The 20,657-nt window shown below is 46.0% G+C and overlaps 1 protein-coding gene across 3 annotated transcripts in view; it reads left to right on the top strand.

Moving 5' to 3' along the window:
* LOC106540301 (syntaxin-binding protein 4) overlaps nt 1-20,657 on the top strand; it is a 69,821-nt gene that overhangs the window by 10,478 nt on the left and 38,686 nt on the right. For all 3 annotated transcript variants that reach the window (XM_087729387.1, XM_087729390.1, XM_087729389.1), the window contains exons 2-4: nt 12,117-12,190; nt 17,700-17,795; nt 19,448-19,517. In XM_087729387.1, the coding sequence (XP_087585513.1) occupies nt 12,117-12,190; nt 17,700-17,795; nt 19,448-19,517 (240 nt within the window). The remainder of the gene's footprint in view (nt 1-12,116; nt 12,191-17,699; nt 17,796-19,447; nt 19,518-20,657) is intronic.

Genomic DNA, 20,657 nt, shown 5'->3' on the forward strand with positions numbered 1-20,657 from the left:
CCTGTTTTTTGGGTGGGGTTTTTAGCCATTTTCAAACCAGTTTGGGGGCCATTTTTCAGGCCAGGTTTTTTTTTTAGCCATTTTCAGGCTGTTTTCAGCCGTTTTGCAGTGCTTCAGTGCCTGCAAAGGCCAGCTGGCAGGCACGCATGACATGCATAACATGCATGTTGGAAACTAGAAGAGTAGCTGGCAATGGCACACATGCCCACAGAGAGGGCTCCATGTGCCACCTCTGGCACACTTACCATAGGTTCGCCATCACAGGCATAGACAATGGTTTGATGAATGAAATGAGAGTCTGAAAGAGGCACATGGGGTTGAAAGGATCTCAGAAGGGACCCTCCCTAGTTTTCCAGGGAGCAAGAGTGAGCTACGGGGAGAGTGCTTTCAGATTTGTGAGATTCTTTTAATTTTAACATTACAATAAAAATAGACCTTTTCCTACCAGTCGTGTTTCTTGCCTCGTCTACCTCACAAAACTGACATCAATCTTACAGAAATACAGAATAACAGAGTTGGAAGGGACCTTGTAGGTCATCTAGTCCAACCCCTCCAGGGAGGAGACCCTACACCATTTCTGACCGATGGAAGTCCAGTCTCTTCTTAAAAACCTCCCACAACTTCCGAAGGGAACTTCTGTTCCATGGGTTGATTGTTCTCACTGTTAGGAAATTTCTCATTATTTCTATGTTGAATCTCTCCTTGGTCAGTTTCCATCAATTATTCCTTGTCTGGCCTTTGGGTGCTTTGGAAAATAGCTTGACCCCCCCTTCTCTCTGTGGCAGCCCCTCAAATATTGGAAGAGTGCTCTCCTCTCTCCCCTGGTCCTTCTCTTCCCTAGACCAGCCATGCCCAGTTCCTGCAACTGTTCTTCGTATGTTTTAGTCTCCAAACTTGCAAGTCAGTTGGTTCTGGTGATTAATCCAAGGTGCCCTGCAATTGAAAAGGAACAGTTGGATAGCTGAAAGTTCATGATCTTTACACTTTTGATTAGGATTTTGTCCAGCAAGCCAGCTTGAGAGATCAGCAAACAGATGGCCTCGCAGATAATATCTCCCCATCACTTTGACAAATATGATCTAACAGAGTAATTGATTTAAAGATTAATTTATTAGTCACTTTGGGGACGTTAGAAGGGAAAGCTGTGGGGGACGAGTGTGAAAAGGAATCCTGAAAGAGAGAGGGAGAGAGGGGGGAGAGAGGCAGCGAGCGACACACATACGCACGCACGCACGGAGGCAGGCAGGCAGGCAGACAGGCAGGCAGGCAGACAGAGACAGAAAGAGAGAGAGAGAGAGAGAGGTAGATACACACACATAGAAAGAGAAACAGAGAGAATGAAATAGAGAGATAGAGAGACAGACAGACAGATAGATATAGAAAGAAATGCACACAATATATATAAAGAGAGAGAGAAGGAAAGAAACAGATACAGAGAGAGAGAGAGAGAAACACACACAAACACACACACACACATATATAAAGAGAGAAAGAAAGAGGGAGAAAGAGAGAGGGAGGGAGGGAGAAACGTGACTTGACAGGTTGCAAGTGGGGACCATGTGAAACCGGGATGCTGTAACCATTGTAAATCCATGTCTGTTGTGCCTGAATTTCAATCACATGACTGTGAAGATGCTGCAATGGTTATAAGCGTGGGAATAGATTGCAAGTCACTCCCCCCCTCCCCACACAGAGCTGTCGTAACTCTAAATGGTTGCGAAATGGTTGTACGATCTGTATCTGCGTTCTGTATAGACCAAGCTGGGACCTTCATGGGGATAGGGTGTCAAAGACTTAGCTCTTTTGTGCATGCAGTTGCCATCTTGACTTTTTTTTTGCCACACACTCCATTCCTTCTTCTCTGTGTTGTGGTCCAAGAATGGTTATTTTTATACAACAGCAGAGTTTGAAGGGACCTTGGAGGTCTTCTAATCCAACCCCCCGCCCAGGCAGGAAACCCTATTCCATTTCAGACAGATGGCTATCCAACATCTCCTTAAAGACTTCCAGTGTTGGGGCATTCACAACTTCTGGAGGCAACTTCTGTTCCACTGATTAATTGTTCTGTCAGGAAATTTCTCCTCAGTTCTAAGTTGCTTCTCTCCTTGATTAGTTTCCACCCATTGCTTCTTGTTCTGCCTTCAGGTGCTTTAGAGAATAGATTGACTCCCCCTTCTTTGTGGCAGCCCCTGAGATATTGGAACACTGCTATCATATCTCCCCGACTCCTTCTTTTTATTAAACTACACATACCCAATTCCTGCAACCGTTCCTCATATGGCAACCGTTTCTCATTTTCTGAGTTTTAATCAAAGCAGAGTTGTTTTCTTTAGCCATTTATTAAAGCAGCCTTCTTCAGTTAGATCTGTGTTTCTCAACTGTGGCAACTTTAACTTAGACTAACTTCATTGTTGTTTTGAATGTACACTAATTGGCGTACATTAAAATGAAATTTTATTGCATTCAGCTCTCAAAGGGTCACCACCTCCAAGATACATTACGTAATATAACAGAATAAATAAATAAATACAGATAAATATAGAGTCTAGGGATGCGTTGGCTCAGTGGCTAAGATGCCGAGCTTGTCAATCAGAAAGGTCAATAGTTTGGTGGTTCGAATCCCCAGTGCTGCGTAATGGAGTGAACTCCCGTTACTTGTCCCGGCTTCTGCCAACCTCGCAGTTCGAAAGCATGTAAAAAATGCAAGTAGAAAAATAGGAACCACCTTTGGTGGGATGGTAACAGTGTTCCGTGCGCCTTCAGCATTTAGTCATGCCAGTCACATGACCACGGAGCCGTCTCCAGACAGCGCTGGATCTTCGGCTTTGACACGGAGATAAGCACCGCCCCTTAGAGTTGGGAATGACTAGCACATATGTGCGAGGGGAACCTTTACCTTTACAGAGTCTAGTTCAGATGAATACCTGAACATGAAAAGAAAAACAAATCTTATTAGTTTACCAGATGGATGGCCTAGGGAACAAAGCTCTTATAGTCCTGCTAGAAATACTTTGAAACCAAAGTGGGAGGGGGCGCAACAAAAACAGACCATAATGTGGGTGTGCAGGGTTCTTAACAATGCTTCGAGCTCCAAGCACAAAGCACTTATAAACAGTATCCTGAGTAACGGGAAGTGAGTTTCTTATAATCATCTCGGCTGTCCTCACCACTCTCTATAGGGACTTTCTATCTGAGGTGCTGCTGTCACCAAACCAAACAGGGATGCAATTTGTTAAAATGCTCTCAATTGGGCCTTGGTCAAAAGTGGCCAGGATAGAAGGAGAAAGATGTGCAGGTGGGTGAACTTCAACTCCCAGAATTCCCCAGCCAGCAGCATTACCCACCTTGAAAGTTGAGAAACTCTCTTCTATGTGAGTGGACATTCCTGGAAAGCATGGTAAAAAAATACCAGGCAGAGCACCAATGGCATTATTCTGCCCACCTTCTTGATTCTTTTAACCACATTCTGTGGACACCCCTAGGGAGAGGAACGAAGTTCTCAAGCCTCTGAGAAAGCTGCAAAAAGATGTCCTTTTTTCCACAGGCAGAAAACAGGCGTTGGAAGGCAGTTTTGAGTTTCACAGCTATTGCAGCTTAAATTAATTTACTTTGCAGCCTTTGGCTCCAGCCCGAGTTTCTGCAGTGGCTACTTGTTCACCTCACGTAAGAGGATCACTGTTGATCTAAAGCCTTCTTAATCTTCCCAAGATTTTAGCACATTGAGGTTTGTCAAAGTCCATTCAGACATGAAACTGCAAATAATTTAGAATAGGGTAGGATAGGATAGGACAGGATAGGATATATAGAATATAGAATATAGAATATAGAATATAGAATATAGAATATAGAATATAGAATATAGAATATAGAATATAGAATATAGAATATAGAATATAGAATATAGAATAGAATAGAATAGAATAGAATAGAATTTAGAATAGAACATAGAACATAGAACATAGAACAGAACAAAATAGAATAAGAGAGTTGGAAGGGACCTTGGAGGTCTTCTAGCCCAACACCTACTCAGGTAGGAAACCCTATATCATTTCAGACAAATGGTTATCCAACATCTTTTTAAAAATTCCAGTGTTGGAGCATTCACAACTTCTGGAGGCAAGTTGCTCCACTGGTTGATTGTTCTAACTGTCAGGAAATTTCTCCTTTGTTCTAAGTTGCTTCTCTCCTTTATTAGTTTCCATCAATTGCCTCCATTGCTTCTGGAAGTTTTTAAGAAGATGTTGGACAATCATTTGCCTGAAGTGGTGTAGGGTTTTACATCTTGGAGCGGAGGAAAAGGACGCGACAAGGAGGTAGTAAAACAGCAACCTTTATTCAAGCAGAGTAACTATGATTCGACGTGGCGTGGTTCGCGCCAAACATTTATACCCCCGGGTTTGAACAATGAGCCAATGGGGCGTCGAGTAACCCGGCCAATCGGGGAAGGGATTGAACCGGCTCCACCCGCGAGCCAATCAGAAAAGGGGATCTTACTTCCCGCGCTAGTATTCAACACCCCTCCCCCCTAGTTAAGCACCCTCAAGAAGGGCAAACATAATCCTGTAGATAGGTGGGACGATGACGCTCTCGTCCCGACCTTCGTAGCTCCCCGGCGGTTGTCGTCGGGAGGGGAATCGCCAGCGGAGACATGTCTGTAGCGGAACGGTGGTTCTGTGACGCAACCCCGAGAGATGGTGTGTCCGTGACAGCAGGAATGTCCGACGATTGACCCGTGCAATCTGGTTGGGATATAGGTTCAAAGTCTCGACAAAAGCTTCGAGGGAAAGAATAACCACATGAGGCGCGTCTATCCGAAAAGTTCGTTTCGGCTTGTCCCCCGTTTCCCGAGGAGGGGAAGTCCATTGGGGATAAAGTCATCGAGGGTAGCTCATGCTGAGGGCGAATGTCTGAGGTGCTCGGGCCGTCTGTTTCCGCGGGGAGGCGTCGCCTTAATTGGTCCAGGTGGCGCCTCCATTGCGTTCCGTCGGCCAAGCCGGCCCTGAAGGAACAGGGGCCAGTCAGAGCTGTGATGGTTGCGGGAACCCACCGTGGATCCCCAGAAAAGGAACGAGCCCATACGGGATCCCCTAACTTAAACGTATGGGAAGGAAGGGCCCCCAAGTTACTCGGTAAATCCCCTGCGTAAAGTGGATGGAGCCTATCTAGGGAGGTTCGCAATCTCCTACCCATCAAGAGCTCCGCAGCACTTTTATTAGTCGTTGGACAGGGTGTAGAGTGCTGGCTCAAGAGATAGGCCGCCACTCTCTCCTGCCAGTCCCCCTGGTCCATGCGACCCAAGGCTTCTTTAGCTGAGCGAACTGCGCGCTCCGCCCTACCGTTACTAGCTGGATGATACGGGGCTGTGGCCACGTGTCTAATCCCTTGTCCGGCCAGAAATTCTTGGAACATAGTGGAGGTAAACTGGGGCCCGTTGTCTGAAACTATCACATCCGGAAGCCCATGTGTGGCGAACATCTTACGAAGAGCCCTCACGGTACTCTCTGCTGTAGTGGAGGTCATGAGTATCAACTCCACCCACTTAGAGTAAGCATCTACCACTATCATAAAGTTTCGGCCGTGAAAGGGACCGGCGAAATCAATGTGTAAACGGGACCATGGGCCTCTAGGGATTTCCCACTCACGAGGGGCGGCTGTGGGGGGATTCGGCCTAGAATTTTGGCATATTCTACAACGACCTACATAATCTGCGATTTCGGAATCTAGCAAGGGCCACCACACATAGCTGCGGGCTAACGCTTTCATTCGCGCTATGCCTGGGTGGTTTTTGTGAAGTGCAGGCAGGATTCGTGCCCGCAGGGCTGTGGGGATCACTACCCTATCCCCCCAAACAAGGCAACCCCCGTGAAGGGCAAGTTCAGCCTGTCGTGCCTTAAATGGTCGAAATTCTTCCGCTATCTTTTCTACGGGCCACCCCCTCAACACCCATAGAACTACTTGGGATAAAACGGGGTCAGCCTTTGTACAAGCTGCAACATCCGCAGCTGAAACGGGGAGGTCGGATTCAGCGATAGACAAAATGGAGAGAGAGGGCACGTGGGCTGTGTCCGTCTGTGGCAAGGGACAACGACTCAGGGCGTCTGCGTGCCCTAGCTGCTTACCCGAACGATATAACAGCGTATATGAATACGCCGCTAAAAACTCGGTCCAACGTGTCATGCGGGGAGACAAAATGGGGGGGGTTGGCTTATCGCCTGCCAGTAGGCCTAGGAGCGGCTTATGATCCGTGACAAGGGTGAAATTCCTACCGTAAAGGTAGTCATGGAATCGCTTAATGCCGGACACTGCAGCTAGGGCTTCTTTATCAATTTGGCTATAATTTCTCTCCGTTGAAGAAAGCGTCCGGGAGTAAAAGGCTATGGGGGCCTCTGAGCCGTTCGGGAGAACATGGCTCAGAACCGCCCCTATGCCATAGGGAGAGGCGTCACACGTTAAAACTAGGGGCATCCTGTCGCTATATTGAATTAGGACTGCTGACGAGGTTAAAACATCCTTTATAGCCGCGAACGCCTGCGCTTCGCGGCTACCCCATTTCCAGGCCGCTGACCGGTCAAGCAGTCGGTGTAACGGTTCAGCTAACGACGCCTTGTGGGGAATAAAAGGGGCGTAAAAATTTAAAAGCCCCAGGAACGCCTGCAATTCCGCCCTAGAGGTGGGTGCAGGAGCGTTTTTTATGGCCGCAACTTTCGAGGGAGTGGGGTGGATGCCCTGTGCATCGATGAGAAATCCCAAAAACTCTACTTGGGAAACAGCAATTTCGCATTTACTGCGCTTTAGCTTCAATCCGGCCTCCCTAAAACGTGTAAGGACCTCCCGCAGTATTTTTTGAAGTTCCGAGTGACTAGAGGCTGCAACCAGGACGTCGTCAAAATAAGGAACGACGCCTGGGAGCCCATGGAGCAACCGCTCCATGAGGCTCTGAAAAATCCCCGGGGCGACCGAGACGCCAAATTGGAGGCGGCGGCAACGGAAAGCCCCGCGGTGGGTGACAATGGTCTGGGCTGTAGCCGCATCGTCGTCTACGGGAAGCTGCTGATAGGCCTGTGCCATATCCAGCTTTGCGAAAATGCGGCCTTGCCCTAAAGAATGGAGTAGATGTTGCACTACAGGAACAGGATATGGATTTGCCTGCAGGGCCAAGTTGATGGTCGACTTATAGTCGGCACATATTCTCACCGATCCGTCGGGTTTGACCGGGAGAACTATGGGAGTTTCCCAACGGGCGTGATCTACGGGCTCTATTACCCCCTGCTCTAGAAGCTTATCCAATTCAGCGTCTACCTTTGCTCTCAATGCGAAAGGGACCCTACGCGCCTTCAGCCTAATAGGCGCGACCTGGGGATCGAGGCAAAGGGAAATGGGGGTGCCCTTGTAACAGCCCAATTTCCCATCGAACACATCTGCGAACTCATCTAAAACGCTATCTACGGTACGGGGAACTACCCTGTGCACCCCTTCTATGGTGAGGCCCAAAGCGGGGAACCAATCTAACCCAAGAAGAGCGGGCAGGTTATTCCTAACAATTAAAACTGGGAGTTTCCCCTTAAAATCTCCATATTCCACCCGAATGTGAAATATTCCTGCCGTGGGAATCCCATTTCCCTGGTAATCTAGGAGGGAGACCCCAGCCGGGCGCAATTTACTCTGAGGAACCCTGGGGCAAAGACGGGAAAACAAAGCCCAAGATAGAAGGGAACGGGAAGACCCAGAGTCCACCTCCATTCGGCAAGGCTGACCTTCAAGACGAACGGCGGTGCTAATTTTACGACCGCCGGCAGGGACGTGGGAGGCCCGGTAGACCACGCACTCAGCGCTGGGGAGCTGGTAGGTTGAATGGCAGTCCTCAGCTCGCCTCGCTAAACGTGGTTGTCGGTGGCGTTGCGGTGTCTGGCGCTGGTTGCTGGGCTGCATAAACGATGGGGCTGGCATGAGAGCCCGGCAGACCTTGGCGAGGTGTCCTTCTCCTCGGCAACGGCGGCAGACGGCGGAACGAAACGGGCAGGATGCGCGGCTATGACGGCCGCCGCATCCGCGGCAAGGTGCGTTTGAGGCTGGCTGAACGGGCGTCGGTGGTTGCTGGTGTGGCCTCTGCTTCGGCTGCGTCCTCATCTGTCCGACGGTTTCCTCCTCCTCATCTTCCGTGGGGGAGAGGTCGTCTACGAGGTTCGTCTGATTGGAAGGCCCCACAGCGGGTTGCGCAGAGGTTTTCAGCTGGAGGCGTTCCATATCGGCCGTGGATTGTTCAGAGAGCTCTGCTGCTCGCGCGGTCTCCACAGCTTGCACCAGGGTAATTTTGTGGTTTCGGAGCATACGGCTGCGCAATTGCACGTCGCGGACCCCGCATACAAACTGCTCCACGAGGTTCTCCTCCAGGTCTGCAAAATCACATTGGGCGGCCACTGTGCGCAATGCCTCTAGAAACTGGCTGATGGATTCGTTAGGCTTCTGCACACGGCGGCGAAAAGTGAAACGGCGTGCGATCAAGGAAGGTGAGGGAGCGTAATGGTCCCTCAACCTGGACATCAGCTCGTCCCACCCAAGTTTGTAGGCTGGCCTCGGAGCGGCCAGGGCTCTCGCAGAAGCAAACATGGAAGGCTCACAGCAAGACAGGAAAAAGCTGCACTTCTCCTCGTCGGTCTGTGCCCGGTTCTTTGACGCGATTAAATAACATTCAAACCGCTCCATGAAGCCGTCCCATGATTCTCCGGCAGACCCAAACGGCGCGAAAGGAGGAAGCGCTGTTGCCATTATGGTGCAAAGCCAGAGAAAGGGAGGAAGAAAGCAGAGAAGATTTTTGTGTTCGCTGCCGGCGTTCCTGACCTGAAGAGCGTGGTTCAAACGCGAAGGCAAGCTGGTTTGTTCTTCTCTGTGGTCGCGGGAATCTCATCCCACCTCTCGTCGCCAGTTTTACATCTTGGAGCGGAGGAAAAGGACGCGACAAGGAGGTAGTAAAACAGCAACCTTTATTCAAGCAGAGTAACTATGATTCGACGTGGCGTGGTTCGCGCCAAACATTTATACCCCCGGGTTTGAACAATGAGCCAATGGGGCGTCGAGTAACCCGGCCAATCGGGGAAGGGATTGAACCGGCTCCACCCGCGAGCCAATCAGAAAAGGGGATCTTACTTCCCGCGCTAGTATTCAACATAGGGTTTCCTGCCTGAGCAGGGAGTTGGGCTAGAAGACCTCCAAGATCCCTTCCAACTCTCTTATTCTATTCTATTCTAAATCTCACATTGGGACAAATAATAATCTGCCCTTTGCCCTTCCCTGCTCCTTCCAGGGGACTTCACCCAAATGAAGGCTGAGTGAAGCAAACGGTTGCTTTCAAAATCTGTTGCTGTCTACTTCCCCTTGTTGACATTCCCCATATATTGTCAGTGGAGCTGGATCTCAGATTACAGTAGTTGGTTTGAGATGGGTGTATCTGTTGGGTAAGGTGATTTATGACACAGACTGAGGGGAGGAAAGGAACAGGGATAAAGTTCAGAAACAGATAAACAAAGCAAAAGAAATGGCTGTGAATAAATCTTGTCTAATGAAGCTGCTAATAAATCACTAGTTTCTGTATTGAGACATTGGCTCTTATTATCAAAATGATTTTCGTTTTATTTCTTTTAAAAAAACACAAATATTTCATCATTCGTCAATCATTAAAACATTGAAGTACAATTTTTTTTGTATGCCCCTCCCTCCCTCCACCCCCAACCCCCTCCTCCTTCCCCCCCCCCCGACTTCCCAGAACCCGTACACGGTATGGATTTTTAACTAACACAGTCTAAAATCTATTGAGAAAAAAGAAATAAAGAAATTAATGACATTCTACATTGACCTTAGCTTCTTCTTACTGAACTAACTTTTAACAGTTTAAATCATTTCTGATCTTAAGCATAGGCTAACTTGGTCCCGTATTTATTTTGTATATAGTCAATCCATTTTTTCCAGTCTTGTTTATATCTCTCATTTGAGTGATCTTTAAGATATGCCGATATTTTAGTCATCTCGGCTAAGTTTGTGACTTTCAATGTCCATTCTTGAGTTGTAGGCAACTCTTCCTTCTTCCAGTATTGCGCCACCAACAGTCTTGCTGCAGTTATTAGGTGCAGAATCAAGTTAGTCTCTACCACTGTAAAGTCAGTACATATACCTAGTAAAAATAACTGAGGAATAAACTTTATCCTTCTTTTAAAAATATTTTGCATAACCCACCATATTTTTATCCAGAATGCCTTAACCTTTTGGCAGGTCCACCATATATGATAATATGTAGCATCGAGAGAACCACACCTCCAACATTTAGGCTGTACATTCGGATACATAGAAGCCAACTTTTTAGGATCTAAATGCCATCTATAGAAAATCTTATAAAAATTTTCTCTCAGATTTTGAGCTTGTGTAAATTTCACATTTCTTACCCAGATTCTTTCCCATGTATCCAACATTATTGGTTCTTCAATATTTTGAGCCCACATTGGCTCTTATTATGAGTTAGTTAAAGCATCATTGGGAAACCTTACAGACAGCCATTACAGTAGCTGGTTTGAGAGTTACTTTTCCTAGCCTGGTGAATAAGCATTAGGTAGAGAATCTGTTTCACTACAGGGGTTTGATAAGAGGCACCATACACTTCTTCAAATAACAGTGAAGAATAACAGTGACAGTGGGAGCAATCAACCAACAGAACAGAAGCTGCCTTCAAAAGTTGTGGGAGCTTCATCACTGGAAGCTTTCAAGAAGAGGCTGGGCTGCCATCGGTCAGAAATCGTGTAGGGTCTCCTGCTTGGGTGGTGGTGGGGTTGGACTAGATGACCTACAAGGTCCCTTCCAACTCTGTTAATATGTCAATATCTGTTAATGCTTGGATACTAACTTTCAAAACTATTCGGAATGTAAATTCTCCTTCACTGAACTTTGGAGAATGGTCACCTTCCCCCTTGCAAGTCTTCCTCACATCGTCCACAAACACACACCCTCCTCTGTGTGATGGTTGCTTTGTGTCTTGTTGGGCCAGGAGCACCTTTCAGCTATGCCCTTTCTCTCCGTTGCTATGGCTACCGCTATTTTGCATCATCCAGTTCTCTAATCATCCTATTCCAGCATCTTCTGGGCTGTTAATCAGATTAAGCGGTAGACTTGCCAGCGAGAGAAACCGGATGATATGATACTGCTGTTTGGCAGCTGGCAATTTAACTGTCTGTGAGAAAGTGGATGAGGAGGAATGCCACATGAAAGAGAAACGATGGGACCTAGTGGTTAAAGCATTAAGCCAAAAAGTAAGTTCTAGTCTCATCACAAATACCATGAAAGATGACTCTGTGACTTTGGACCAATTATCTAGGCTGCATAAACAGAGGGATAGAATCAAGATCACGTGAAGTGTTAATAACACTTTATAAGGCCTTGGTAAGGCCATACTTGGAATCCTGCATCCAGTTTTGGTTGCCACGATGTCAAAAAGATGTGGAGACTCTAGAAAGAGTGCAGAGAAGAGCCAACAAAGATGATTAGGGGACTGGAGGGTAAAACATATGAAGAACGGTTGCAGGAACTGAGTATGTCTAGTTTAATGAAAAGAAGGACTAGGGGAGACAGGATAGCAGTGTTCTGATATCTCAGGGGCTATTCTGTTCTGTTCTGTTCTGTTCTGTTCTGTTCCGTTCCGTTCCGTTCCGTTCCGTTCCTTTCCATTCCATTCCATTCCATTCTATTCTATTCTATTCTATTCTGATCCATTCCATTCCATATTCTATTCTATTCTATTCTATTCTATTCTAATCCATTCTATACTCTATTCTATTCCATTCCATATTCTATTCTATTCCATTCCCTTTCATATTCTATTCTATTCTATTCTATTCTATTCTATTCTATTCCATTCCATTCCATTCCATTCCATTCCATTTCTTTTTCTATTCCATTCCATTCAATTTCCATGGGTTTTTAATATACAGTGGATTTTTTAAAACATTATGCGCTGTCTGGAGTCACACATGTGTGAGTTGGGTGGCTTTACAAATGTGTTTAACAAATAAATAAGCTCCGCGTTCTTCTGCAGCTCAGTATTCCAGCTGATCCTCCCTTTTGCTCTGCTCTTTCAGGACATTAATGGGACCCCACGGGATGGATCGTCACATGCATTGCTTTGACTTCTACGACTGTGCCAATGGCTTAGGTGAGTGAGTGTGCAGGATTTGAAAACAGAGACGTAGAATTTCAATCCATTTGTTTTTGTTCATCATTCTCCAGAGCCACAGTCAAGTCCTTTTAACTTTCCCTCTTCCCCTTTCCCTCTTTCTCTCATTTTGTTTGTCACACTTCTAGCATGGGATGGTGGTTTTACTGATGCCCCATCAGGAGGGTTTCAAAAATGGCAAGGTGGTAGCCAAGACCATTTGATTAAAGCCCCACATCTTTTTTTAAATGTGTTTTGCAATACCAATAATAATAATAATTTATACGCCACCCAACTCCTAGGGACATGTAAAAGTAAATCCCACTTCAAGGCAAACCGCACTCCCTTTAGCACTGATGATGTTACTTGGTTTGGTAATGAAATGTTTTCAACAAAACAACCAAGCTCAGAGATCGCCAAAATCTCCACAATTGTCCTCTTCTTCTCCTTCTTCTCCTTCTTCTCCTTCTTCTTCTTCTTCTTCTTCTTCTTCTTCTTCTTCTTCTTCTTCTTCTTCTTCTTCTTCCTCCTCCACCTCCTCCTCCTCCTCTTCCTCTCCTCCTCCTCCACCTCCACCTCCTCCCTTCTCCTCCTCCTCTCCTCCTTCTCTTCCTTCTCTTCCTCTTCCTCCTCCCCTTTTCCCTTCTCATTTTTCCTCCTCCTCCTCTCCTCCTCCTTCCTTCTTCCTTCCTCCTTCCCCCTATCCCTCCCCTCCCCCCTCCCCTTCTGTTTCTCCTCCACTCTGCAATCCCTACTCCCTTCCATCACCAATGGTGTTATCTAATTTGGCAATGAAACGTCTGCAAGAAACAAGCAAGTTCAGAGAGGACTCCGTGGACTCATTAGAGCCTCTCTTCTCCCCTTCCCTGTTTTTCTCAGAGCTGGCTAAATGGCAATGGCTAAAGGTCAGAAAAAGGAGAGTTGAGCCTAATTTTAGCCATGCTGAGGCTGGGGAGGGCTTGACGTAGCTATTCATAGCCCCGATAGTAGCCTCTAATTCTGTCCTTCTGCTTCTAGTCCCATAGAATAACTCATCAGCTCATCTTTTCTTCATTGCTTGTTAATCTGTGGAACGTTTTTCCCCAGAGCTTTGTCTAATAAGAGGTTAGCCCTGAGCAAGTGATGTTAAGCAGATGTGAATGAGTTACAGTGAATGAAGAACTGGGTCATGGATTATTCTGTTCTTCTGCATTCCAGCAGCCGGGCTCCACAATTCCAATCTTCCCCCCTTACAAATCATGCTTCCGGATGCACAAGCTCAAGGCATAAGAAAAGATTTCTTTCACAGCTTCCAATAAAGCAGAACCAATGTATGATCCAGTATTCCCTTCCCATAGATGTAATGCATTTAGGAAAGCAAAAATGAATAGCTCTAGGGTGCCAGACAGGTATTTAATCATTCCGGTTCCCCCCCCCCCCCGCCACATACTTCCCTCCCCATTCCCCTCATAAAAATAAAACATAGAATAATAGGGTTGGAAGGGATCTTGGAGGTCTTGTAGTCCAACCTCTGCTCAAGAAGGAGACCCCATACCAGTGGTGTGTTCTGACTGGTACATCCCAGTACGGGCATACCGGGGGAAGCTGGAAGCAGCAGCCACTGTACCAGAATGGTGTTTTGTGGGGCCCACCTACCCACCTGCATTCCTTACCTGTATTTAAGCCAACTGGGCCATTTGTGCAATCGCGCACAACATATAGCACCTGTGCGACCTCCGCTGAGCAGCTGGAGCATCGCAGGCCAGTGGATGCACATGTGCGTCTAGCATATGTGCCTGAGCTGGACGCCCAGCCCCGTCGCAGCGTACCTGTTGCGATGGGATCCAGAACCCGCCACTGCCCTATACCAAGGGTAGGCAACTTGAAACACTCAAAGAGCCACAAAGATCCTAACCAGAATCCACCTCCATTCAATTCTGGAGCCGACCGGAAGTCTGGTTTCCACACCATCATCCTTTTTCCTCTACCAGTCCTAACCGAAAGCCCTATCAATTTTGGAGCTGACCGGAAAACCCATCCCTTGCCATAGAGTCTTCTCTTGGCATGCTCTGCTTCCCCCCCCAAACGGAAGCGCCTCTCAAAATTGTGGTGCCGACTGGCAATAGGGAGCCACAGCAGAGGGATGAAAGAGCCACAGGTTGCTCACTGCTATAGCATTCCGTCCATTAACATTTTAATTGCATTATATAGTATTGTAAAATACAAAATACAAAGTAAATAGGAAAGTGGGGGGAGGGAAAGAGGAAGGAGAAGTGAGGAAACATAAGAGAGAAAAAAAGAAGCACTGACTTCCGTCTCTCTCTGTGACAGTAAAATAAGGCATTAATGCCAAATCACAACTTTTTGCTTTTCCATAATAATACGAACAAGTCATTTTCTATAAAGATCTATAGGTTAAATTTAAAAAGTCAGAGTTTCATTCTTCTCCACATCAAGCATGAAGTTCAGAAGTGGTTTCCACGTGGAAACAAAAGCACATGTTCTTTTCTTTAACCAAAGAAGTCAATTTTTCCATTTCGGCCATTTCAGACCCTATAGCATTCTGGATAAATAACTGTCCAGTCTCTTCTTGAAAGCCTCCAGTAATGAAGCTCCCAGAACTTCTGAAGACTTCTGTTCCATGGGTTGATTGTTCTCACTGTCAGAAAATTCTTTCTTATTTCTAGGTTGAATCTCTCCTTGATCAGTTTCCATCCATTATTCCTTGTCTGACCTTCAGGTGCCTTGGAAAATAGCTCAAGGAGGGAATCCCTTCTTAAACTCATCTTTTAGGGTTCAAACAACAACATGGAATCCAGATGGAAACCCTAAAATATGGGAAAGCTTTCATTTATGTTCTATTAATTTCTGTTACATGGTTATTCAAAAGACTCTGAAATGAATTGTCTGTAAAGGGAATAAAATAGAAATATAGATGTGGAACATTTAAAAACTGGTATGTTTTAAAAGGGGCTTTCTTAAGATAATAACAACCAGAGCGCTTTTGCTACAGTGCTGATACTTTTGAAGAACATTTAATGTAAGAGACCAATTCTTTCTAAGGAAAATTGTCACTTTGTGTGTGTTTACACAGCAATTTTACAAGAGCAATGAAAAAAGTGACTTATGACCATTTGTTGTGGCCCGCCAGCAGCCAGCACAGCTGATAGCAGATTCTGACAGTGAGGAGGTTGGGGAGGAACCTGGGCCAGTCCTGGAGTCTGGGGAAGGCTCTGATGAGGGCTCTGTGTCGGAGGCAGAGAGGGGACCAGGGCCACATGCCAGTTATCAGCTGCCTTCAGAGTCAGACATCAGTGGAGCAGAAGAACAGCTGAAGTCTGTTCCCAATGTGCGCATGCGCAGAGCTGCTAGACGAAGGGAACAGCTAAGGACCAGGGGTCGACTTGGGAGTAAAGACACAGGTGGATGATGAATGGCCCCTCTTAGAGAAAATAAAAGAGGAGCGAGAGGGGAGGGGAGTTTGCAGGAGACAATGAGTTCATTCCTGTATTCTTGCCAAGTATTGCACCGTGTGAAAGATATCGGCCTGGCCACTCTCCAAGCCCGATAAAGGTCGGTGATTGTGAACTATCTCGAAAGTCTGTGGGAGAGGAAAGGCTTTGCTGAAGAAGAATTCACTGTAAATTAAATAAAAGGGGTTTATTGGGATGAGGACTCAGCTTCGTGCTGCTGGGGAAGCCTAGGTCAGAACACCATTTTTCTCATGTATGACGTTGTAACATCTCCATGGGCACGTTATCAAAATTCAGACATTGGCAACCGGCTCATATTTATGATGGTTGCAGTGTCCTGGGGTCCTGTCCATCCCCTTTTGTGACCTGCTGATGAGCAAAATCACTGGGGAAGCCAAATTCACTTCACAACCATGTTACTGTCTCAGCAAGCAGAGCAATTCGCTCAACAACTCTGACGAGGAACGTTGTCAAATGGGGGCAAAACTCACCGAACAGCTGTCTCATTGATGGCACAGAAAGCTTGGTCTCCATTGTGGTCGTGAGTCTACCTGTGTGAGCCAAACAATCGCCTTCCCGCCTCTTGTGTTTGTTTGCTTGAGGACGTGTGTTTACCGATCAGAGATGGCCTCCTGCCGCACCTTCTGATAGGATTATGTAAATAAAAAGAGGAAGAGTACGAGAGATTTCTCTCACTTTGCAGAATCCTATAAGCTTTTTCTATTTTCTCACTAAAGCTGCACATAAAAATAGATTTTCCTTTTGGGATTATGGGGTGAACCAGAGGTGATAGCTTTTTGCTGAACTCATTTCAAACTTTTAGTTGACTTTGACCACTAAGAGACTCTGGGTTTAAGAAGTCATATAAAAGACACTAATTATTATTGCTTGACATCACACAATCACTGTTAACAATTGTGTTTCCCCTCCCCCCAATGTTGCATTAACATGCAGTGCATTCAACGGGACACGGTGGCTCAGTGGCTAAGACGCTGAGCTTGTTGATCAGAAAGGACAGCAGTTCGGCGGTTTGAATCCCTAGCGCCGCATAACGGAGTGAGCTCCCATTACTTGTCCCAGCTTCTGTCAACCTAGCAGTTCAAAAGCAAGTAAAAATGCAAGTAGAAAAATAGGAACCACCATTGGTGGGAAGGTAACAGCATTCCGTGCTCCTTCGGCGTTTAGTCATGCCGGCCACATGACCATGGAGACGTTTTTGGACAGCGCTGGCTCTTCGGCGTTGAAATGGAGATGAGCACCACCCACTATTTATAAGGTATTCAGATCCCCTTCATTTTTGTCAGTTTTCTTATGCTTCAACCTGATTTTACGGTTGTTGAAATTCATTTTTTCCCCTCATGAATCTACACTCCGTCCCGTATAATAAATTTAATTTAAGTTTAGTAGATTTACAGACACTTCTAAAATTCTGTTTTCACTTTATTGTTATGGGGTACGGAGTGTAGATTCACGGGGAAAAAAAATGAATTTCAATAACTGTACAGCCAAGTTGCAGCACAACAAAATTGTCAAGAGTGAAGGAGGCTTGAATACTTTCTGAATGTGCTCTATGCCAACTTGCAAAGCATCCGTGGCCTGCTCTTGAGTTGCCAAAGGCAAAAGTGGGGGAAACTGATGGAGCAGCATGACAGCCACAAAGAGAAGCACATTCCACCATACCTTTCTCAAGGCTGTATCCCAGGTTACCTGTAACAGCCAGAAGGGCATGATCTCTACAGCCCTCGAAAGTGCTCCATTGGAGAATGTGATTTATGCTACATCCTAGGGTGAGTGGGGAAACAGGGTCATAATTGGGCCGTAAATTATGTTGGATCTAAACAGAGATGCCCTGAATGCATTCTGCTGTGCTTAACTAATTCTCAATGAAAAAAATGCATATTTATTTGAAAGTATTTTCACCCACTCTGGTGTCTCCATTAACTTAAAGCTTCGCTTATTCAATGAGAGAGAAATTTTTTAGACCAGTATGTACACTTTTCTTGTGAAGTAGGAAGATGCCGCTTGTGACCGCACTGTATTTCTTTTTTTATGGATAGGTATCAAAGTGATTGGTGGCGTTAAAGAATTCACGGGAGAGCAATTCGGAGTTTATGTCAAGAGAATTCTACCAGGAGGAGTGGCTTATATTGATGGTACGTTTTATCATTTACATCTGTGGCTTGAAATCTTCCAGTTAGAGATATTAGAATTGGAATAACAGAGTTGGAAGGGCTATCCAACATCTTCTTAAAAACTTGCAGTGTTGGAGCATTTTCAACTTCTAGGGGCAAGTTGTTAATTAATTGTTCTAACTGTTGTGAATGCTCCAACACTGGAAGTTTTTAAGAAGATGTTGGATAACCATTTGTCTAAAGCAGTGACTTGCGGTGAGGTTTATGGCTGGTGAGGCAGCAATTTTTTTAGACTTCTGGACTTCAACTCCCAGAATTTCACAGCCAGGCATGCTCAGTTCTGATTTAAAGCAACAGCATTTGTTTTTCTCCTTTGCTAAATAAATTTCCTTCTTTCTTTTTCTTTTTCTTCTCCCTTCCCTTCTTACTCCCTCTCTCAAACACACACACACACACAGACACACACACACACACAGACAGACACATACACACACAAAGTTGCACCAGGAGGATGAAATTTGAATTCCTCCCCCTCCCTCTGACCCACACATACCTTTTCCAGCTGTTTCAGAGAGGATTTCAACTCTGCTCTTGCCTGCCATCATGAAAAGAAAAAAAAATGTAAAAGGAAAAAGGCAAGAGCTGAGGTCAGGCTGGCTAGTTGCTGCTAGAGTCACCGTGGATGACTCTGCTTAACTGTTTAAAAAAGCCTCTAAAAAAGCACCCTCTACAGGAGGAGGCAGGAGAACAATGTGCCTCATCTACGTCAGGAATTTTTCAGCTTTTAACCCTTGCTTAACTCTGCTCGAGTGATCATAAAAAGTCAGACTAGATGAGGCACGTCGTTCTCCTGCCGTCTCCTGTAGAGGGCGCTTTTTAGAGGCTTTTTTAAACAGTTAATCACTAAGCAGTCATCCATGGTGACTCTGGCAGCAACTAGCTCAGCCTGACCTCAGCTCTTGTCTTTTTCCTTTTACATTATTTTTTCTTTTCATGATGACAGTGGTGAGGCTCTGCCTCCCCTGCCTCCCCTGACTGCACATCCCTGGTCTGAAGTGGTGTAGGGTTTCCGGCTAGAAGATCTCTAAGGTCCCTTCCAATTCTGTTATTCTATTCTATATTGGGGAAATGGAGCAAATACAGTAAGTCCAACTACTGTAGTATATTGTCAGCACCAAGGACAGCTCCTTGTAGTGTTTATTGAAAGACTGTCTTGGACAAGAGAATCCAAAATTATTGCTTTTGCTATAAAGGTAAAGCTTCCCCTTGCACATATGTGCTAGTCATTCCCAACTCTAGGGGGCGGTGCTCATCTCCATTTCAAAGCTGAAGAGCAAGTACTGTCCAAAGACGTGTCCATGGTCATGTGACCGGCATGATTAAATGCCGAAAGTGCACAGAACGCTGTTACTTTCCCACCAAAGGTGGTCCCTATTTTTCTACTTGCATTTTTATGTGCTTTTCAACTGCTAGGTTGGCAGAAGCTTGGACAAGTAATGGGAGCTCACTCCGTTATGCGGCGCTAGGGATTCAAACTGCCGACCTTTCTGATCGACAAGCTCAGCGTCTTAGCCACTGAGTCACCACATCCCCTTTGGGCATAAAACGTGTACATAGTACCATTACTTCTATGTGACCATTTCCTTTTTCTTCTCCTTCTTCCTTCTCCCCAGGTCGTCTACAACCAGGAGATCAGATCTTAGAAGTGAACGGGGACAGCCTGATTGGTGTTACAAACGAGAGGTACAACATTTGAGCTCTGAATGTATTTTAGGGCTGAGGTTTAATGCTTGCAGATCATGGCTAGCAATGCTAAGGAAAATCATGTCAAGAATTCAATCTGCTTCCCCGAATTCAGGCTTAATCCATCCACAAATTAACCTGACCTGACTTCATTTATTGATAACATAATACTAAATTCCAGGGGTGTGATTGAAAAATGTTAGCAACCAATTCTCTGCCCGGTTGCTGGGTGGGAATGGCCATGGTAGGCGTTGCCTACTTGGCCTTCTGCACCATGGGGGATGGGGCATTTTCACCCTCCCCAGGCTCTGGAGGCTTTCCTTGAGCTTCCAGGAGCTGAAAATGGCCTTCCCTGGGCTCCAGAGACCCTCCAGAGGCCGGAAACAGGCCTGTTTTTGGACTTCCGGTATTTCTGATTCTCCTGTTTATGCCTTCCCAAGGCTCCTGAGGCTTTTTTTGAGCCTTCAGGAGGGCGAAAACGGCCTACCCCAGGCTCTGGAGGCCCGAAATAGGCCTCGTACTTCCATGAAGCCCGTATTTCACCCTCCCAGAGCCTCCGTGCAGGCCCTGCACTTACCTGGCATGATGTGTGATTTTGATTTTGATTTTGATTTTACTTGTCTTGTATGCCGCCCCTCCCGAAGGACTCCGGGTGGCTCACAATAGACAAGAGAAAGGGGGAAAACTAGAGAAAGACAACACTTTAAAAACAAAACCACAACATTCACAATTTCCGTGGGTCTGGATATTTCACAGGCCCCCCGGCCAGCTGGAGCAGCCAGGACTTGGTGGCTTTGCGGAAGGCCGGGAGGGTAGTAAGAGTCTGGATCTCGACAGGGAGAAAATCCTGGGAGGGGCGGGGGGTGGCTGTTGGTCCTTGCAACAACCAGTTTGGTGAACCGGATCTTAAATTAACATCCAGTTCACCCGAACTGGTGCGAATTGGCTGAATCCCACCCCTGCTAAATTCTTCCTCTGACCTTTGTTCTGTCCATTAATCATTTCTTTCCATGCTTAGGATAATTGCTTACCTTCAGGCAGCTCAACACTAAATAAATCTAACATCCCTTATAAATAAGCTAACTAAAGTGGATCCAATATTTTCAGGTTATCTAAGGAAAAGTCTCTCAATTGTGGTTT

This window comes from Thamnophis sirtalis, unplaced genomic scaffold (genome assembly GCF_051295495.1).
Source record: "Thamnophis sirtalis isolate CommonGarterSnake01/CBP01778 unplaced genomic scaffold, rThaSir2_p1.2 scaffold_14, whole genome shotgun sequence".
NCBI classification, from domain to species: domain Eukaryota; kingdom Metazoa; phylum Chordata; class Lepidosauria; order Squamata; family Natricidae; genus Thamnophis; species Thamnophis sirtalis.